Genomic DNA, 18365 nt, shown 5'->3' on the forward strand with positions numbered 1-18365 from the left:
ATGATTAAAGTAGCAGTACTTTGCTAAATCTGGTGTCTAGGTATATGGCCTGGAGTATTTCTAGGGGCTGTGATGGGGAAAAAAAGCAACTGTGCTGCCTATTGGGACATAATTACATCTACTGCAGGCCAAATTCCTATAGTACCCACGAACCAGAAAACAAACAGACTCATTAAGGATGCAGGCAGAGGGGAGGATGGGGGCTGCCCACTGGCCAGTTCACACTCAGTTCCTTTTGACCTGCCCTCCCTTCCCCTCGTCCCATCCTTTCCCTATTAGTCGACAACACCAATCTGTCAGGTCATTTGACTGTTCACCAAAAAGGTTAGGAAGACACAAAAACTCCAAGGAAGTATTATCAGCATAGAAATTTATTTGAATTCAAAATAATATGGTTATATTTAGGATAATGTAATAATTATCTAAAGCATATATCATTGGCTCTGAAACAGTTCTAAAGAAGTCATTCTTCTGAAGTCAAAAAATATGTAGTAAGAATGTACAAGGAAGCAAAAATATATTTAAAAAAAAAGTTTGCTGAGTATTGGGAGTTGTTACAAGAGGGGCACACTGAGATACTATAACAGGGTCCAAATTACATAACATGCAGCAAGGCATTCTCTTGCTTTATCAACTCTTGGAAGATAAACCATAACCTCAATGCAAGACCACCACCACTGGGTTAACAGGATAAACTTCCTGAGGGACACAGGGAGTAATTCACTATACTTTCCCTTTCCCTAACTCATTTCCTCATACCAATTTCTTCTCCTTCCTTGAGGATAGGTTTTATCCTGTTGAAAAAAATTGGTCTTATTTGTGAAAGTGAAAAGTGGAGTAAATAATATCCTGATTGAAGTAGGCAACGTTTCAGCTGAGGATGCTCAGGAATCAAACTTTTGAAAAAGGTCAGTTGGCTAGCTAGCAGAGACCATCAGTGGCTTGCAGAAAAGGAAAAAAAAAAAAAATTCAGGTACTAGGTGTTTTCTAAATAGATAAAAACAATAAGCAGTTAAAAATGGGTGAAAAGTCCCAGGGTTTATTGTGACCTAGACAATCAAAAGCAGACAGGTGACCTCTGATTAAGCCCATTTACTTGTGAAGTAAGCTATAAGTGGCTCCAAGAGAGTTTGGTTTCCAACAGTGTCCCCAGCCAAAGGGCAAGTTCAGAATGTCTCCTCCTCTCGTAGAAACTGGAACACGGATGAGAAGTCTTTTTTTGAGTAGCCTTTTGCACACATCATCCTGTAGATCTGATGGGCTTGACTGCCCAGAAGGATTGGGCTCTTCGTGCTGGTGGCAGAGTCTTGTGCTAATCCCAGATCCTAAATCAAACAAGGGTGGAGGGAACACATTGAGGCTGTGCAGTTAAGGCTCACTTCGGAATTGTGGCTCCTAATGCTTGGGTTTCAAAGAAGAAAAAATGAAATCTGAAACAATAAGATACTTACAAGAATGACGTTAAGTTATCCGTGTGTGTGTGTGTGTCTATAAATATTTGATAAGTGCTATCTTACAGCTACAAAACTGCTCCAGAGACAAACCTTGATTTCTGAGTGTCCTCTCCACTCCTCCACAAAACCTATCTGTTTTGACTCTGGACAGGTATGTTCCTATCCAGAAGAGACCACATAGAGAAATGCTTTTTCACATCTGCAGAAGCCTGTAAGCCTAAGACAAACCCCAATATGAAATTAAGCATGATGAAATTATCAATGATGAAAATATCCATTCAATCTCTTAGCACATATTTAAAAAATCCTGTGTGCTAGACACTGTTCTAAGTGCTGGTGATACGTAGTCATAATAAAACCAAGTCATTATTCTCAGGAACTTAATGTCCAGTGTGGAAGACAGACAGGAAAACAACTGCTGAACTTCCAGATAATGACAAGTGATGAGGAAAAATAAGCAGGGTAAGGGGTCAGGAAGTCATACATAGCAAGGGGTAGAGTGGAAGGAAGAGAGTTCTGATTGATGAGATGTTTAGGGAAGACCTCCCGAGGTGAAGACACTTGACCTACGATGTGAATGTGAGGGGGCAGTGAGCTGTTTGGAGAGCTGGGGGAATAAAGTTTCAGGCGGGTGGAAGAGCAAGGGAAAGGCCCCACAGGAGGCATAGCTTGGATGTTCAAGAAACAGTAAGAAGGCCAATGAGACTGAACTAGAGTGAGCAAGGGGCTGGGGAGGGTAATGAACCTGGGGATGGGCAGAGGTGGAACAAGAAAACTTTATGATGTTTGGTGAGAAGGCTGGATTTTCTTTCAAGTGCAATGGACAGTCAGCATCACATCAACCCTTTAACATCTCTGAGAGCTAATGCTTCATTCTGAGAGTTTTAGAAAACTTATGGTTGTTTAAAAATAGACAAAAGCTAACATTATAAATTTTTTACAGTTCAACTGTGGTGAATGATATCTTCTACTAAGAACAGAATCTTTTCCCACCTTGAAATATGTAGGGTAAATGGAAGACAATGAAGGCATGGATAACTGAAACAATATTCCCCACATTTCATTTTATTTGTGATTATATAAGAGCTGCACAAGTGGCAAAACCAACTAGATTGCCTTCTTACTGTTACCATCCTCATTGCCTCATCAACAGAAAAGTCAACAAGCAATGAAAAAGGAGGCAAGATCAGGACCATTTGTATTCTTTGAGGAACATTCTTGATAAATGAGCAGATTTATGGATACCATCCACTCAAAGGAGGAAATGATTCAAGAAAAAAGAAGGAAAGTTTAAAGAATGGGTTAAATCTCTAGCTGCTTGGATATGTATGATGCTATAGGTGTTAACATGATTTTGTGCTTACTTATATATTTTCACATGCAAACTCATGGATTTGGAAAATCTACTTAACCTAAAACTTGTCCATAGCTACTCACACATTTAACAAATGTGGGTGAATAAGCTACATTATTGCTTATACCTGGACAAGCAGATAAGCCTCTTGTCAACATCATTTTGCTGCATATCTGCAAGATGCATTTATTTAAAATGACAGGAAATCGGCATAGAAAGACTGCCTGTAATTTTTAACCTAGAAATATAACTAGAATATAAAAACTTAGAGTAAACATAACATATTGAGGAGAACACAACATTATTGAGAAGGAAAGTCTATTAGAGGTTTTCAAATGGGCAAGTAAATATCCCAAATAAGAGCTAATAAAACCAAAAAAAGGAAGCTAAAATAGCTTTGCTGGCTGCTACCTCAGAGGACAGACATTCTAAAAAGAGAAAGGTGATTTAGTCTATAAAACTCTAAGTGGTTTGTCTGTCCTGAAATGTAAGAAAAGAAGGCATGCTTTGAAGTCTGTAACATGTAATCTAAAACAAACAAATGCCCCACTTCACTAATCAAATAAAAATATTTATGAATTCATGAGCTCAGTGGGTGGTTCAGGGGAAAAAATAAAACAATTGCAAAAGTTTTCAACAAATTAATGAAGGACCAAGTCACTGCATTTTACAAGGAGACAGGTACATTAAGTAAGTAACAACAGTGGTCATGATATTCCGTAAGTTGTTCCTTAGAGGCCATCAGAAACAGACTTTTAGGTTGAGGAGTTTTTGGATGTTCTAATTATGTTCTGATTATATACACACCCTATATTAGAATTTTATGATGTTAAAAAATAAACATATAAGCCTCTACTTTAAGAACACACTAACATTATCTCTCCCAACATAATATGATCTAATAGCAGTCAAGCAAAATATCTCCTAGTAAGTTAAGACCTTGTCATGGTGAAGGGGCTTGCATAACTCAATGAAGCTATGAGCCATGCCATGCAGGGCCACTCAAGATGGACATGTCATAGTGCAGAGCTCTGACAAAACGTGGTCCACTAGAGGAGGGAATGGCAAACCGCTCCAGTGTTCTTGCTGAGAGAACTCCATGAACAGTATGAAAAGGCAGAAAAGATATGACACAGAAGGAGGAGTCCCCCAGGTCCATATGCTACTGGGGAAGAGTGGAGAGCAATTACTAATAGCTCCAGAAAGAATGAAGCAGCTGGGCCAAAGTGGAAACAACGCTCAGTTGTGGATGTGCCTGGTGGTGAAAGTAAAGTCTGATGCTGTAAAGAACAATATTGCATAGGAACCTGGAACGTTAGGTCCTTGAATCAATCAAACTGGACGAGATCAAGCAGGAGTTGGCAAGAGTAAACATCAATATTTAAGGAATCAGTGAACTAAAATGGATGGGAATGGGCAAATTTAATTCAGATGACCATTATATCTACTACTGTGGGCAAGAATCCCTTAGAAGAAATAGAGTAGCCTCATGGTTAACAAAAGAGTCCAAAATACAGTACTTGGGTGCAATCTCAAAAACAACAGAATGATCTCGGTTTGCTTCCAAGGCAAACCATTCAACACCACAGTAATCCAAGTCTATGGCCCAACCACTAATGCTGAAGAAGTTGAAGTTGACCAGTTCTATGAAGACCTACAAGACCTTCTAGAACTAACACCAAAAAAAGATGTCCTTTTCATCATAGGGGACTGGAATGCAAAAGTAGGAAGTCAAGAGATACCTGGAGTAACAGGCAAGTTTGGCCTTGGACTACAAAATGAAGCAGGGCAAAGGCTAACAGAGTTTTATCAAGGAAAGACACTGGTCACAGCAAACACCCTTTTCCAGCAACACAAGAGACAACTCTACACATGGACATCACCAGAGAGTCAATAAAAATAAGATTGATTATATTCTTTACAGCCAAAGATGGAGAAGCTCTATACAATCAGCAAAAACAAGATCAGGAGCTGATTGTGGCTTAGATCATGAGCTTCTTATCGAAAAATTCAGGCTTAAATTGAAGAAAATAGGGAAAACCACTAGGCCATTTGGGTATGACCTAAATCAAATCCCTTATGATTGTATACAGTGAAGGTGATGAATAGATTCAAGGGATTAGATCTGGTAGAGGGTCTGAAAACTGTGGACAGAAGTTCATAACACTCTATAGGAGGTGGTAACCAAAACCATCCCAAAGAAAAAGAAATGCAAGAAGGCAAACTGGTTGTCTAAAGAGGCTTTACAAATAGCTGAGGAAAGAAGAGAAGTGAAAGGCAAGGGAGAAAGGGAAAGATATACCCAACTGAGAGCTTCCCAGGTGATGACAGTGGTAAAGAACCTGTCTGTCAATGCATGAGATAAAAGAGACACAAGTTCGATTCCTAGATTGAGAAGATCTCCTGGAGGAGGGCATGGCAACCCACTCTAGTATTCTTGCCTAGAGAATCCCATGGACAGAGGAGCCTGGAAGGCTATAGTTCAGAGGGTCACAAAGAGTTGGACATGACTGAAGCAACTTAGCATGCACACATATCCAATTGAATCAAGAGTTCCACAGAATAGCAAAGAGAGATAAGAAGGCCTTCTTAAATGAACAGTGCAAATAGAGGACAACAATAGAATGGGAAAGACAAGAGATCTCTTCAAGAAAACCGGAGCTATTTAGGGAACATTTCATGCAAGGATGGGCAGGATAAAAGACAGAAATGGTATGGACCTAACAGAAGCAGAAGAGATTAAGAAGAGGTGGTAAGAATATATACAATTACACAAAAAAGATCTTCATGACCCAGATAACCACGATGGTGTGATCACTTACCTAAAGCCAGACATCCTGGAATGTGAAATCAAGTAGGCCTTAGGAAGCATCACTACAAACAAAGCTAGTGGAAGTGATGGAATTCTAGCTGAGCTATTTCAAATCCTAAAAGATGATGCTGTTAAACTGCTACACTCAATATGTCAGCAAATTTGGAAAACTCAACAGTGGCCATAGGACTGGAAAAGGTCAGTTTACATTTCAATCCCAAAGAAAGGCAATGCCAAAGAATGTTCAAACTACTGTACAATTGCAGTCATTTCACATGCTACTAAGATTATCCTCAAAATTCTTCAAGCTAGGTTTCAGTAGTATGTGGACTGAGAACTTCCAGATGTACAAGCTAGGTTTAGAAAAGCAGAGGAACCAGAGATCAAATTGCCAAAATGCGGTGAATCACGGAGAAAGCAAGGGAAAAACATCTACTTCTGCTTCACTGACTATGCTAAAGCCTTTGACTGTGTTATTACCACAAACTGTGGAAAATTCTTAAAGAGATGGGAATACCAGACCACCTGACCTGCCTCCTGAGAAATCTGTATGCGGGTCAAGAAGCAACATGGAACGACTGAGTGGTTCAAAACTGGGAAAGGAGTACAACAAGGCTGTATATTGTCACCCTAGTCATTTAACTTATATGCAGAGTACTTTGTGTGAAATGCAGGGCTGGATGAATCACAAACTGGAATCAAGATTGCTGGGAGAAATATCAATAGCCTCAGACAGATACGCAGATGATACCACTCTAATGGCAGGAAGTGAAGAGGAACTAAAGAGCCTCTTGAAAGTGAAAGAGCAGAGTGAAAAAGCTGGCTTAAAACTCAACACTCAAAAAACTAAGATCATGGCATCCAGTCCAATCACTTCATGGCAAACAGATGGGGAAACGATGGAAACAGTGACAGATTTTATTTTCTTGGGCTCCAAAATCACTGCAGACAGTGAACGCAGCCATGATATTAAAAGATGCTTGCTCCTTGGAAGGAAAGATGTGACAAACCCAGACAGCATGTTAAAAAGCAAAGACATCACTTTGCTGACAAAGGTCCATATAGTCAAAGGCATGGTTTTCCAGTAGTCATGTACAGATGTGAGAGCTGGACCATAAGGCTGAGTGCTGAGGAATTGATGCTTTCAAATTGTGGCGTTGGAGAAGACTCTTGAGAGTACCATGGACTGCAAGGGGTCAGACTAGTCAGTCCTAAGGGAAATCAGTCCTGAATATTCATTGGAAGGACTGATGCTGAAGCTGAAGTTCCAATATTCTGGCCACCTGATGCATAGAGCCAACTCACTGGAAAAGACACTGATGCTGGGAAAGACTGAAGGCAAAAGGAGGCAGTAGAGGATGAGATGGTAAGATAGCATCAGTGACTCAATGGATATGAATTTGAGCAAAATCAGGGAAATTGAAGGACAGGGGAGCCTGGCATGCTGCAGTCCATGGGGTCACAAAGAGTCTGACACAACTCAGTGACTGAACAACAACAAATAGCCTCATCTGCCCAAGCAGGTACGATTGCTTTCATCAGTAGCATGAATGGGGATTTTTTTAACCTCTATCAATTTCTCGACACGAGTCTCATCATCTATAGTGTGTTTCACTACCAGCTCTCTGAGGTGATGAAAGCATTTCTGTGTAAATTCTCTCATTTTAAGCAAAATTCAGAAGTCTTGTTCTTTGTAAGGGAAATGACACCTGCATTTTACAGAGAAAACAAGGGCAAAAGAGAACAATGTTCATATGTTTTACTACTGAATTGTCTTATGCTACCTTCTACTATCAAGGAAATAATTTTCAAGGACCTCAGTAGGGACAGATTCTTCCTGGGCAGGGATACTGGAGCAAACGGTGGAAGGAGAGGTGTGACACAGGGTCAGCTGCAGTTGAGACCCACAATAAAGCCAGCACTGCTCACAGGCCACTTGGTAGCTGCTTCTTCAATTGGAGCCATTAGTAGTACTTGGGAAACCAAACAAGCTAACAGGCCACAACCTACTTCACACAGATAGAGAAAGCAAACCGGGCATAAATGCGGTTCTTTCACTCTTCTGTGTCCTGATAAATGACCCTGCAGCTTTGTGAAAACAATCCGCTTAAGGAGCTACTTTCTCCAATAAAAGTAACACAGCACACTACATCAATAAAAGCCTGTGTGGAAGATATGCAAGCCGAAATACAAGGTACAGACTGGCATAAAAATTAGTGTTTTCTTAAATGAAACATGAGGAGAAATGAAACTACAAAATCCACAAAATAAGAAACATAGTTTCAAACCTGGCTTCACCCAATCAATATTTCAAATGAGCTGACAATGTGCCAGGGGTCAGGCTGGAGGGAGAGGAAGCACTGAGGTAGGCCTGGGGCAGACCAGGCGCAGGGCTGCCAGGGAGGGGAAAACAAGGGGCCAAATGAGTCCCATGCGGCTAAAGCAAAGGAGGGGAGTGGGAAGCAGAGATGAATCAGGAAGGAGAGCAAAGGCCTTTAAGAAAAACGTGCAGAGACGGACTTTAACCTACAAGCAACTGGAAACCACGAAAAGAGACTTAACAGGAGAGACGACATAATCAGGTTTTTACATTTTAGGAAGCCCACTCTTTGCCATGTCATGGAAAATGAACTGGAGACGATGAGAATGAAAGGCAAGGAGACCAGTTGAGGGCTGAGGTGGCAGCATCCAAATGAGGTTCAGCCAAGGCATTGGAGGTGGTGGAGAGGGCAAGTGGACAAAGTCAAGGCACAGTCGAAAAGCAGAATGCACGAACATCATGGGGAACGAATGAGGGTGACCTGCGCACCACATCCAGGTGTTCGTACTATTACTTTGGTCGAAAAGTAAAGGGCAGGGTTGTGGGCAGTGAGAATGGGACAAAGCGCTACACAAAAATCTGAAAGTCTGTCTAAAAAGTATTTCCTAACGTTGAAATCACAAATGAAAGAAGGCTGATAATTTGCTTTTCAAATGACTTTACACATAAACACATATTCTTAAAGCAGGAAGATGTATTTAGAAATCTAGTATCATGAGAAAGATCCTCTCTTCTGTGATATGTACATCTAATGTCATTAGATTATTAGCCATCAGAAAATGCTTACTGCTTCCATTTCTAAGGACTTGGCAAATGACTAGAAACAAGAAGATTATAAAACATAGGAAGAACAAAATTTTACCGACTCACATTACAAACAGCCAAGCACAAGAGAAACATCCTAATCTATTCTCTATCAAAAGACCAGGATTAAAAATGAACAAGATAAGGGTTTTTATCGAAGCTAAGTTTGAGCTAATTTCCTGTGAGTGAGTCACTATTTTAGTCATCTTGCCTTCTAGGATAGGGGTGTGCTTTGTTACAAGCAGGGAGGAGTGGGGTCGGGTGAGGTGGGTTGGGTGGTGAGCCCTGGGGAGGGAGGGAGGGAGTGGCAAGGCGGGTGGGTGGAGAATGATGGAGGGAAAGATGGAAGGAGAAGAACAGACCATGACACATTTCCCCACTCTCTTGGGTAGTCACTGCATTTCCCATACCTTCGCCATGAGTGTTGTTCCGAATCCGCCCTGATAGTTATTAGCCGAGGGAACTCCATCCATCACCCCAGGTACAGGATTATAAGTGTCACTTGACCAACATCGTCCTGAGCTCATATTTAGGATTTTAGCCAAGAGTTTTGGGTCAAGCCCTAACCTGTCAAAGGTCAAAGGAAAGAAGTGTTAAATGTCAAAGTGTACAAGTCACATGTGACTTATTTACGTCTGAGGGTGCTCCATCTTCTCTCCATTTATGATGTCTTGAAAAATCAAAGCAGATGGATGAGTGAAGAATCCAATCTTAGATTATAGGGTGTTAAAAGCTAGTGAAGAAACACTTCTGAGCCAGGACATTCTACACTGAGAGAAAACCTGTGCTACCCTGCTTTTAAGAAACAATATATAATTGCATAAAAAGTATTGCTGGCTTATCATACACATAGGTTTTCTAGTCTTTTGAACATTATTGCATTTATGCATCACCTAAGAACCTTAAGCCAAGATGATCATCTAAAGTCTTTACTCGCAAATTATATATTTCAGAAAGAAATACTGACAGATAAGCTACGTACCATGGGAGTCTATGTATCATTTATGTGTATGTTTATTCTTTTAGCTTTTATGAGAATAAATGCAAGAGATGAGTCATGAGCAGTAAAATGAGCTTATGAGAAGTTATTATTATAAAAGAGGACATTTCTTGCTGTAAACTTTTCCTTATTTATTAAATCTTCATTAGCCCATCTTGCTTATGAAGCAAGTCTGCACAGAGCTGTGACATATGCTATCTATTCAGAGGCATGCATTATAGTTCTGGGTCAACTGCTGATAAGGTTACTGATCCTGATAAAACAAAGCCTGCCCAAGCGGAAACATCATTTGTTCTATCACTGAGCTGATGGCATAAACGGCTGTTCAAATGTGGACCCAGAAAAAAAAAAAGAATTAAAATGCTGTACTACTTTGATTTCAAGTATCTTAGTGCAGTCTGGGAAGCACAGTTTTGCTAAGTATCTTTTAATCAAGTTTCAAATAAAACTTTCTGCTTTTCCTTAAAATGAATCCGTTCCAGAATAAAAAAAGATTAAAAAGAGACATATAAATGTTAAATGAATTGTGTGTTTTGGTATGCTGCTTATTACCTGTGTGTTGAAAGATATCTGTTTATTTCCAGGGCGGAATATAACAACCAGGAAAACCTTTTTCCAAATGCTCAAGTGGGGTCAAGGGCTAATACCCGGGATGGGTAAGGACTGTTATGTAATCATACAACTGTTATGTAATCAGACTTTCAAGGAGCAACTGTGATTCAAGAAATACGATATGGCATGCCATCTACACGAATTCACATAGTGGGCCATGTTATAATGAGCAGTTTTTACTAAAAGATTTTAACAGATAAAGATTCCATTGAAGTCAGCTGTTCAACTGTACTCTGCTGGAAAGTAACCTGACAATTTCATTCATTCTTTTATAAAGATCCAAGTTTGTTACACGTACAATTTGCTACTGATGCTTTCTTTCTCTTTTAAATAAAATCAGGCTATCAGGGTTCTATGGTAGCAGATGACCCAAACACAATGCACTTAGGGAATAACTATGAAAAATAAAGTCCCAAATGAACAATTAGTTAATTTGCTTAACTGCAAATATATTTTCTGAGCACAAATATTGTGTTCTAGGAGCAGGGGATATTTTTAAAGACCCCCTCCCCAAAGCACTGCTTTTTCCTTCCATTTGAAATGTAATTCAGGCTTCCTAATTTAAATTTTCTTTTAAAATGGCTCATCACATTCTGAGCAGCAGAGATACTCCCTGCTTACCAGCCTGGACTCAACAGTGCCTCACAATGCTCTTTATTGCTAAAGAAATTCATACTCTGTCTATAATACTCATCAAATGGGAGCACAGCTTATTATCTGTCGTAAAACCCTATATTCCATTTTGCTTGAATGTTCAAGGAAAAATACTGGCACTGATTTATGGAACTCTTTGGTGAACATGTTACTATTTAGAAGCACCCTGAGGGGCACACCAAAAAACAAGGTGACAGTTGTTACGTGCTCACTTTTCAAATCTGATGCTCCCCCACCATGCTGATACCCTTTAGGAGATGGCTGCTCCCTCTCCGCTCCTCCCCAAGGCATCCCCCCGACCCCCAACAGCAAAGTGTATCATTAAAAAGAGCAAGTTAGAAGTGTTTTGCATTTCATCTTTCTGAGGATTCTTTCACTGGCATATATATAACTGACAGCTAAAATTAGACATGATATTAAAATCAGTTACTGAAGTCCTCTGTTTTCCACTGTGCCCAAGGCTTGTAATGGTCTGCAACCAGCTAGAATACACAGTAATTGTCATTCAGGGAGTCTATCCTAGAACGTCATGCTTCACTGGAGAAGACTGAGTTTCCATTTGAAATCAACAAATTAATCCAAGACAGGTATCTGAAAGGGCAAGTTTAATAGGAAGCAGCTACTGGGCTCTCAACCATGATAAAATGTTATTGCTGTTTCCCTGTAAATTGGCTGGGAACATATGATACTTTCTGCATAAGAGCCCCATTGCTGTTCAGGAGATATACAGCTCAAGCCATCAAAAGGATGACAGTCTGTCAGTCCCCATAATAACTTGCCACTGGATGTGGTTCGAGAGTATGCGCGTGCATGCATGTGGCTTTACAATTGCTGGAATGTTCTCTGATATAAACAGAGAATGAATTCATTGCTCTGACCGCATATATAATGCAACTCAAATAAACGTCACTGTGTCAAATCTACTCACCTTTAAAACACAAGAATTTTAAATGAACTTTTGAGAGAAGTAAAAATGATGCATAAACTGTAAGAAAAATTCAAGAGAAGCCAAGTGTTTGCCTTCACTGTAACCAAGGCTTTTAAAGGCCAACAAAGTTTGCTCACTTTATAGTCTCTGTAAGTATCTATACTGTGTGGTTTATATAAGGACACAGCAAATGATGTCCCTAAACTGAGATGTGTGTATCACAGGAACCAATCTGGAAATGAAACATCCAAGACTAGGTCAATTTAAATCAATCATTCCCTTATTCACCAAAGTTTATGCCGACTTGCCAGCTAACAAGAGGCTGTGCCTGCCCTCCAAGACTGGGCCAGTTAGGACATCCAGATAGTAACATTTACCTAAGGCAAGGGGAAGAGCCTTGCCCACCTCCCTCCCTCTTTCCTCTTCATTCACCTGACAAATCTTCACTGAGTGCCTACTATGTGCCATGGATGAGCAGACAAAGCTCACAGAGCCTGCATTCTAGTTGGGAAGACAGGCAATAAACGAACAAACAAATAAATATATAAGGCTAGCCAGTGAGAAGCATTATGAAGAAAAAAACGTTAATTGTACGTTAAGTACAATTCAAATACTAACCACCACCATCACGTCAATAACTGCCATGTATTAAGCACCTACTACATGTCAGGAACTGTTTTAAAAGATTGACATGGGTGAATTTATTTACTCCTCACAACAGATTACGGGGCTTCCCTGGTAGCTCATATGGTAAAGAACCTGCTTGCAGTGTGGGAGACATGGGTTCAATCCCTGGATTGGGAAGTCTCCTGGGGAAGGGAATGGCTACCTCCAGTATTCTAGCCTGGAAGACCCCATGGACAGAAGAGCCTGGAGGGCTACAGTCCATGGGTTACTTAGAGTTGGACACGACTCAGTGACTAACACTTTCACTTTTCACAATAGATCCTATTATTACTGTGGAGAGATACTATTATTTTTGTCATTTTATAGATGAGAAAAGTTTAAGTTGGTGGCAGAGCTGGGATGTGGTCATCAACAGGCACCCAGACTCACCACCCTGAGTCTCACTAGGTCATATGGGTAGTCACTTAATCAGCCATCAAATTTGGTCAAACTTTTATTATAAACCTTTGGCCATATGTTTTATCTATTAGGGTATACAACTGAGAGGTTTCAGTCATCACTTAAACAAAAAGGCAACACCATCTCAGGGCAGTAGCCAAGAAGCTAAAATTATGCTAGTGGGAAAGTCTTCATCTTGAACAGTCTTCCAGAAGTTTAACTGTTTTAAGCTTCTTTTGGTGGAAGGAGACAATATGGCTGTTGGTAGAGGGCCCTGGGCCCTGGTGGTAATGCAAATAACTTGTTACACCACCCATATTGGGGAAAAAAAAGAAAACCAAACAAAAACACAATTTCTGGTAGAAGAAAAATGAAAACAAAACAACAAAACTCACATTACCAACCTTATTCTTATGTGGTACATGGGAACAAAATCTCTCTAAGGCACATAAGGCATTTTTAGTACCTAAAACTATGCTCTGAGTCCTAAATAGAACCCAATTAGAAGGCAGAAAGGTCCAGTAAAAAAGAATCTCAAAATATGTTGTATACCAATGCTTTTTACACTTTACTTTTTTTAATAGCATTTAAACTTTCACTGACATCCATAAACATTCATTGTAAAAGATCATATAGGGTCAATAAGAGTTTAAAACTATAAGGTTTTATTCTACTTAAAAAAGGGAAACGTCAGTGTTTCAGAAAAAAACACTGCCTTATGAGAATGAAATTAATCAGAAATGATCACTTCATAGGAACAAGTGACTCAATTTGTAAATGTTGACATTAATGCTCTAGAAAATTTTCACTTCAGAGTGAACAGAATATAAATGTGGCTGAACCACTTTGATGCTATAGTACTTTGTGGGAATTTACTACTTGGGAATTTATGCTTGCTGATGCCAATTTTCTCTTTCACCTTGCAAAGCTCAATAAATCGTGGTTGCTCTCTATACTCTGTTAGAGAACAATCCTGTCATTTTAAACCATGTCTGTAAACCATGGAGAAAAGACAATAGCCAAAGCAATCATTTTTAGGACTTTCAAACCACTGAGAATCTCTGTAAGATAAACTGATAAAATCCTAATGTTATGAAAATAAACAATTCATTAGTACAGTGTAGAGTACCACAAACTTACAGATTATTAATATTATAGCACATAAGTAAAAATAATGAATTCCTGCTTTGAATTCAGACATATATGTGTGTGTGTATAAACATATGTAAATATTTCATTTCTACACATATAGATCAATAATAGTAATATGTAGTTTTGGGAAAATTAAACATTGAAAGCTTAATATTTTCCAAATATTGTTTTTATCATAGTGAATCAAAGCCAACAATAAGAGAAAAGATTTATTACTTTTGCTCTTAATACTTGTTTGAAATTTTATCACTTTTTTTTCTCTTTGATAATAAACTAGTAGCCAAGGTATACATTTTATTCATTTGATTCAACTGATTTTCATACTACTCTTTATTAGCTGGCCTTTGGAGTTAGACTTCCATAAGCACTTACTGTACAAACATTTCATTTTAGAACAATCACCTAATAAGAGTTTTGCTAGGAAAAACATTTGAGGAATGCTATAAGATGCCTAATGAACATTCTGATCCAGTGATGCTTAAAGTAAGAGGCCAGAATATAAAATAAACTGGCAAAAATAGAGGGAAATTTTGGTATAGTGTAACCTAGGCTTCTACTTTTTTAATTATATACTCATTTATATCCAGAAAAACGAAAATAAAATTCTAAAGGTGAAAATGCATACTAACTTTAATCCTGTTGTCAATACCAATTAATTTTGTATGCAATTTGGTTCCAGAAATTTACATTGTCTCCCTCCACAAAATTAGTCTAAAGAATGGACATGAAAACAAGTTACTAATAACTAGTTTTCCAATTATGATAAGTGACCCATAGCCTAAACTAGCTACATTTCAGACACAGCACTCTGAAAAGCTTCCTATATACTACTAGTTTTATTAAGACTTTGTACAGATATGCCTTACCATCTTACAGACATTCAATTTTAAAATGTAAATGGTACAGGATATTGATAAACCAATTAGCACTGATGCAAAGCAAATTCCTCTTTTATCTCAATTACAACATGACAACTTAATAGGTCAAGATAGTTTAACATCTGAGACAAGGGCAATTCAATAAAACAACAGCATCTTGATATGGTAATTAAGAGGAAATGTGAATCCATTACTGTGTTTTAAAAAATATCTCAAGTCCTTTGGCTCTTTTATTACTTTTATCAAAAGCTATGATATGAAACACTACTCTGATTTGTAATATATTTGGCAAGCAGTTCTGGCAAGTGTGAAGAAAACACTTGAATAAAAGCATCTTTCTCATTAAGCATTTTCTAAAATAAGAAATATATATTATATTCATGAAATACAAAACATCCAAAAAATTAATTAGGTGATTAATCATATTTAAAATTCCTAACCCAAAAGATTAAAGACTAAAATTAAGGCATTAACCTTAAGCATTCTAAAGGATGATCCCCATTGTAGGAAAAACTGAATTCCTAAATCAATTTCAGCAAAGTATGAATGCCATTTTATTTCAATGAAAAGATATATTTTTAATGTAAAGTAAGGATAATGTAAAACCCTAGGCAAGTTAAAATGAAGAGTTATGCTATGCAGTCTTATGAATGCCATCCAGTTTATCCTGAGAATAAATAACCAAGAGTCCTTTTAGTGTAGATACTAGGGACTGTATTTTAAATAAATACATAAAACCAGTCACATGGTAGCCTAACACTTGAATTCACTACACATTAAAACTGTATTTTATACAAATTTGTCCTACACTGCCAAAAATTGTTTAAATTTTATAGTAAAAGTGTTTCTTGCATTGTGACATAATAGAAGAAATGGAGCTCTCAATATAAAAAGGATAATGTAACTTCAAATATACAGCACAATACATTTTATGGCTTAGGGCAAAGAATATTCATGCTCTCCAGGGTCCTATTGGTTGTCCAATAAACAAAGTCTATTAAAGTTCAATAATGAAATACTTTCAAAATGTTTCTGGATCAACTCATTTATCTCTCATGAACATTTGTTTTCAACATCAGGAAATCAAATTGGAAAGCTCGTAAAAATTGTTAGTATATGAAAATGTACTATTCAACAAACCTGATTCCCAGATTCATAGCTTCAGCAGTTCCAATCATACTAATAGCTAACAGCAAGTTGTTGCAGATCTTCGCAGCCTGAAAACAAATTGAGTACATATTAAATATATTTATTTTCAAGCCGTAACTCACAGGAAGATTTCTTCACCCAATTCTACATGTTTCTAAAAGTAAGAGCATTCAACTGTTGATTCTCTCAAGCAGGAAAAGGCATTTGGTGCTGCAAACCTCCCTCCAAGCCTAACACAAGCTCCCAGAGCTGACGGGGGTGGGGGTGTCTCTTGCACCAGGGAAGAACCGTGAAGTGTAGGTGACCGAATTACTCCCATGGGTGCAGGCACGACAGGGAATACTGACTGATGTGGCACAACTGTTCCTTCAGGAATGGGGCTGACATCCTAACTGGGGAAACAGTGGTAACACACTGAATGAAAAGGCAGTGAACAAGCAAACACAACTAAGTGGTAAATTGCATGGGAGAAGCTGTAGACAGACAGCAGGAGTTCAGAGACACCAGATCACTGAAGGCAGGAGCAGAAAGGAAGTGAAACCTGAAACCATCTCTCAGAAGGTCACGCAGGATTTAAATAGGTAAGAGAGGGAAAGGAGGAGACCAGGAGAAAAAGTAAATATCTCATACACAAGAGAATGAGATATTCTTGAGAACAGTAAGGAAACGGATTCCTGGGCAGTGGTTTTAAGGAATGGGAAGAAGTAAGACTGGGTCAAGAGCTACAGAAGTTAGTATACAGCGTCCGAGTTTGACATGGTAGGAAACAGAGATCTACACAAAGTGTCAGAAGTGGGAACTCTACAAGGACACAAACATCTTGATTAGTTCTGGCTATAATGTTGGCAGAGGGGTAAACCCAGTGTCCAGAGATCCACTAGGCCCTGTGAACAGTAAACAAGGCAAGACACAATGAAAGACCAGGTAATGTGTGGACTGAACTAGAGAGAAAACAGTGAGAGCCACTGAAGCTAGAATCAGAAACTGGAGACTGACTGGATAAGGGAATGGAGACAATAGATGTATCTAAGATCACAGTATAGTCCTGAATATGATTAAAAAAAAAAAAAGGGGGGGGGACCAGTGACCAGGACAAAGCATGAAGAGGAGTGCGAGTGTTGGGTGGGAGGGGAACAACCTGTTTGATTTCAAGATTCAGTGTGATCGTTCACCTTTATCTGACTAGAAAAGTAACATAACACATTTCTTAATGAAAAAAAAATTTTTTAAGTTAAAGTGCATACATTACTTCTACCCAACAGTACTACGAATAGAGCTGTGGCAAGCAATTACAAAGTTAGAGGGTGGATAACAGCAAATAAGACAACATGAGCACTTCACACGGAAGCCATTTTAAGGACAATTTCAGTGGTCGCTGGGGCAAATATGTTCAAGTCTGAAATGAAGGAACTTTTGACATCTTTTTAAATTAATTGGCTGATCTCTGCTTACTTCCAGTAGGAATGATGGAAAACTAATTTATTCTAATTTAAGAAAACCTGAGCAAACAAAAAATCCATAGATTGAACAGAGTAAGGCAGAATCAGACTGTCGTCAGGAAAGAAATAATGAACATTAGCTGATTTGACATCATCAAATCAGTGTCAGTGATGTGAAAACGTTACCTGCCCTGTCCCAACAGCTCCACAATACACCACATTGGAGCCCATGCACCCCAGCAACTCTTGGGCAGCAGCAAATTCTTCTTCGACTCCTCCTACCATAAATGTGAGGTTCCCCGACCGAGCGGCTCCCACACCTGAATGGTTTGGGGGTAAAGGGATAGAAGCAGAGGGATACATTTCTTCAAGTGTTTAAGTAGATTATAAAATCAGAGAAAATTCCAAACCAAATCAAAAACCTTGCCTCCAAATTGTATTTGTATCAGGCATAAATCTCTCTTGGAATATTTTAATTGTCAAGTATTAAGAAGGTTACTCATAAGCCAAAGGCAACACACAGATTCAGTCGAACTCAATTCATCTCAAGTTTTTTTGCAAGATCATGGAGTACCATGGGAATTTGAAATGTGAATTTTATTATTTCCATGCATCTTTTATTCTCCTGAAAAACCTATTCAGTAATAGTGTGTGAAAAAGATGACCTGTACCCCGACCAGTACCTGTGCCATGGGAACAGCCATGGGGTCAGCTGCCCAGGTTTGGATTTGGGGTCTCTGGCTC

The 18365-nt window shown here is 38.8% G+C and overlaps 1 protein-coding gene across 1 annotated transcript in view; it reads right to left on the minus strand.

Moving 5' to 3' along the window:
* Positions 1-353: 353 nt before the first annotated feature.
* HIBADH (3-hydroxyisobutyrate dehydrogenase) overlaps positions 354-18365 on the minus strand; it is a 108340-nt gene continuing 90328 nt past the window's right edge. The window contains exons 5-8 of the mRNA XM_027539402.1: positions 17808-17941; positions 16174-16250; positions 9155-9311; positions 354-1325 (exon numbers count right to left, since the gene is read on the minus strand). Coding sequence (XP_027395203.1) covers positions 1167-1325; positions 9155-9311; positions 16174-16250; positions 17808-17941 — 527 coding nt within the window. The 3' untranslated portion in view covers positions 354-1166. The remainder of the gene's footprint in view (positions 1326-9154; positions 9312-16173; positions 16251-17807; positions 17942-18365) is intronic.

This window comes from Bos indicus x Bos taurus, chromosome 4, assembly GCF_003369695.1.
Source record: "Bos indicus x Bos taurus breed Angus x Brahman F1 hybrid chromosome 4, Bos_hybrid_MaternalHap_v2.0, whole genome shotgun sequence".
Taxonomy (NCBI): domain Eukaryota; kingdom Metazoa; phylum Chordata; class Mammalia; order Artiodactyla; family Bovidae; genus Bos; species Bos indicus x Bos taurus.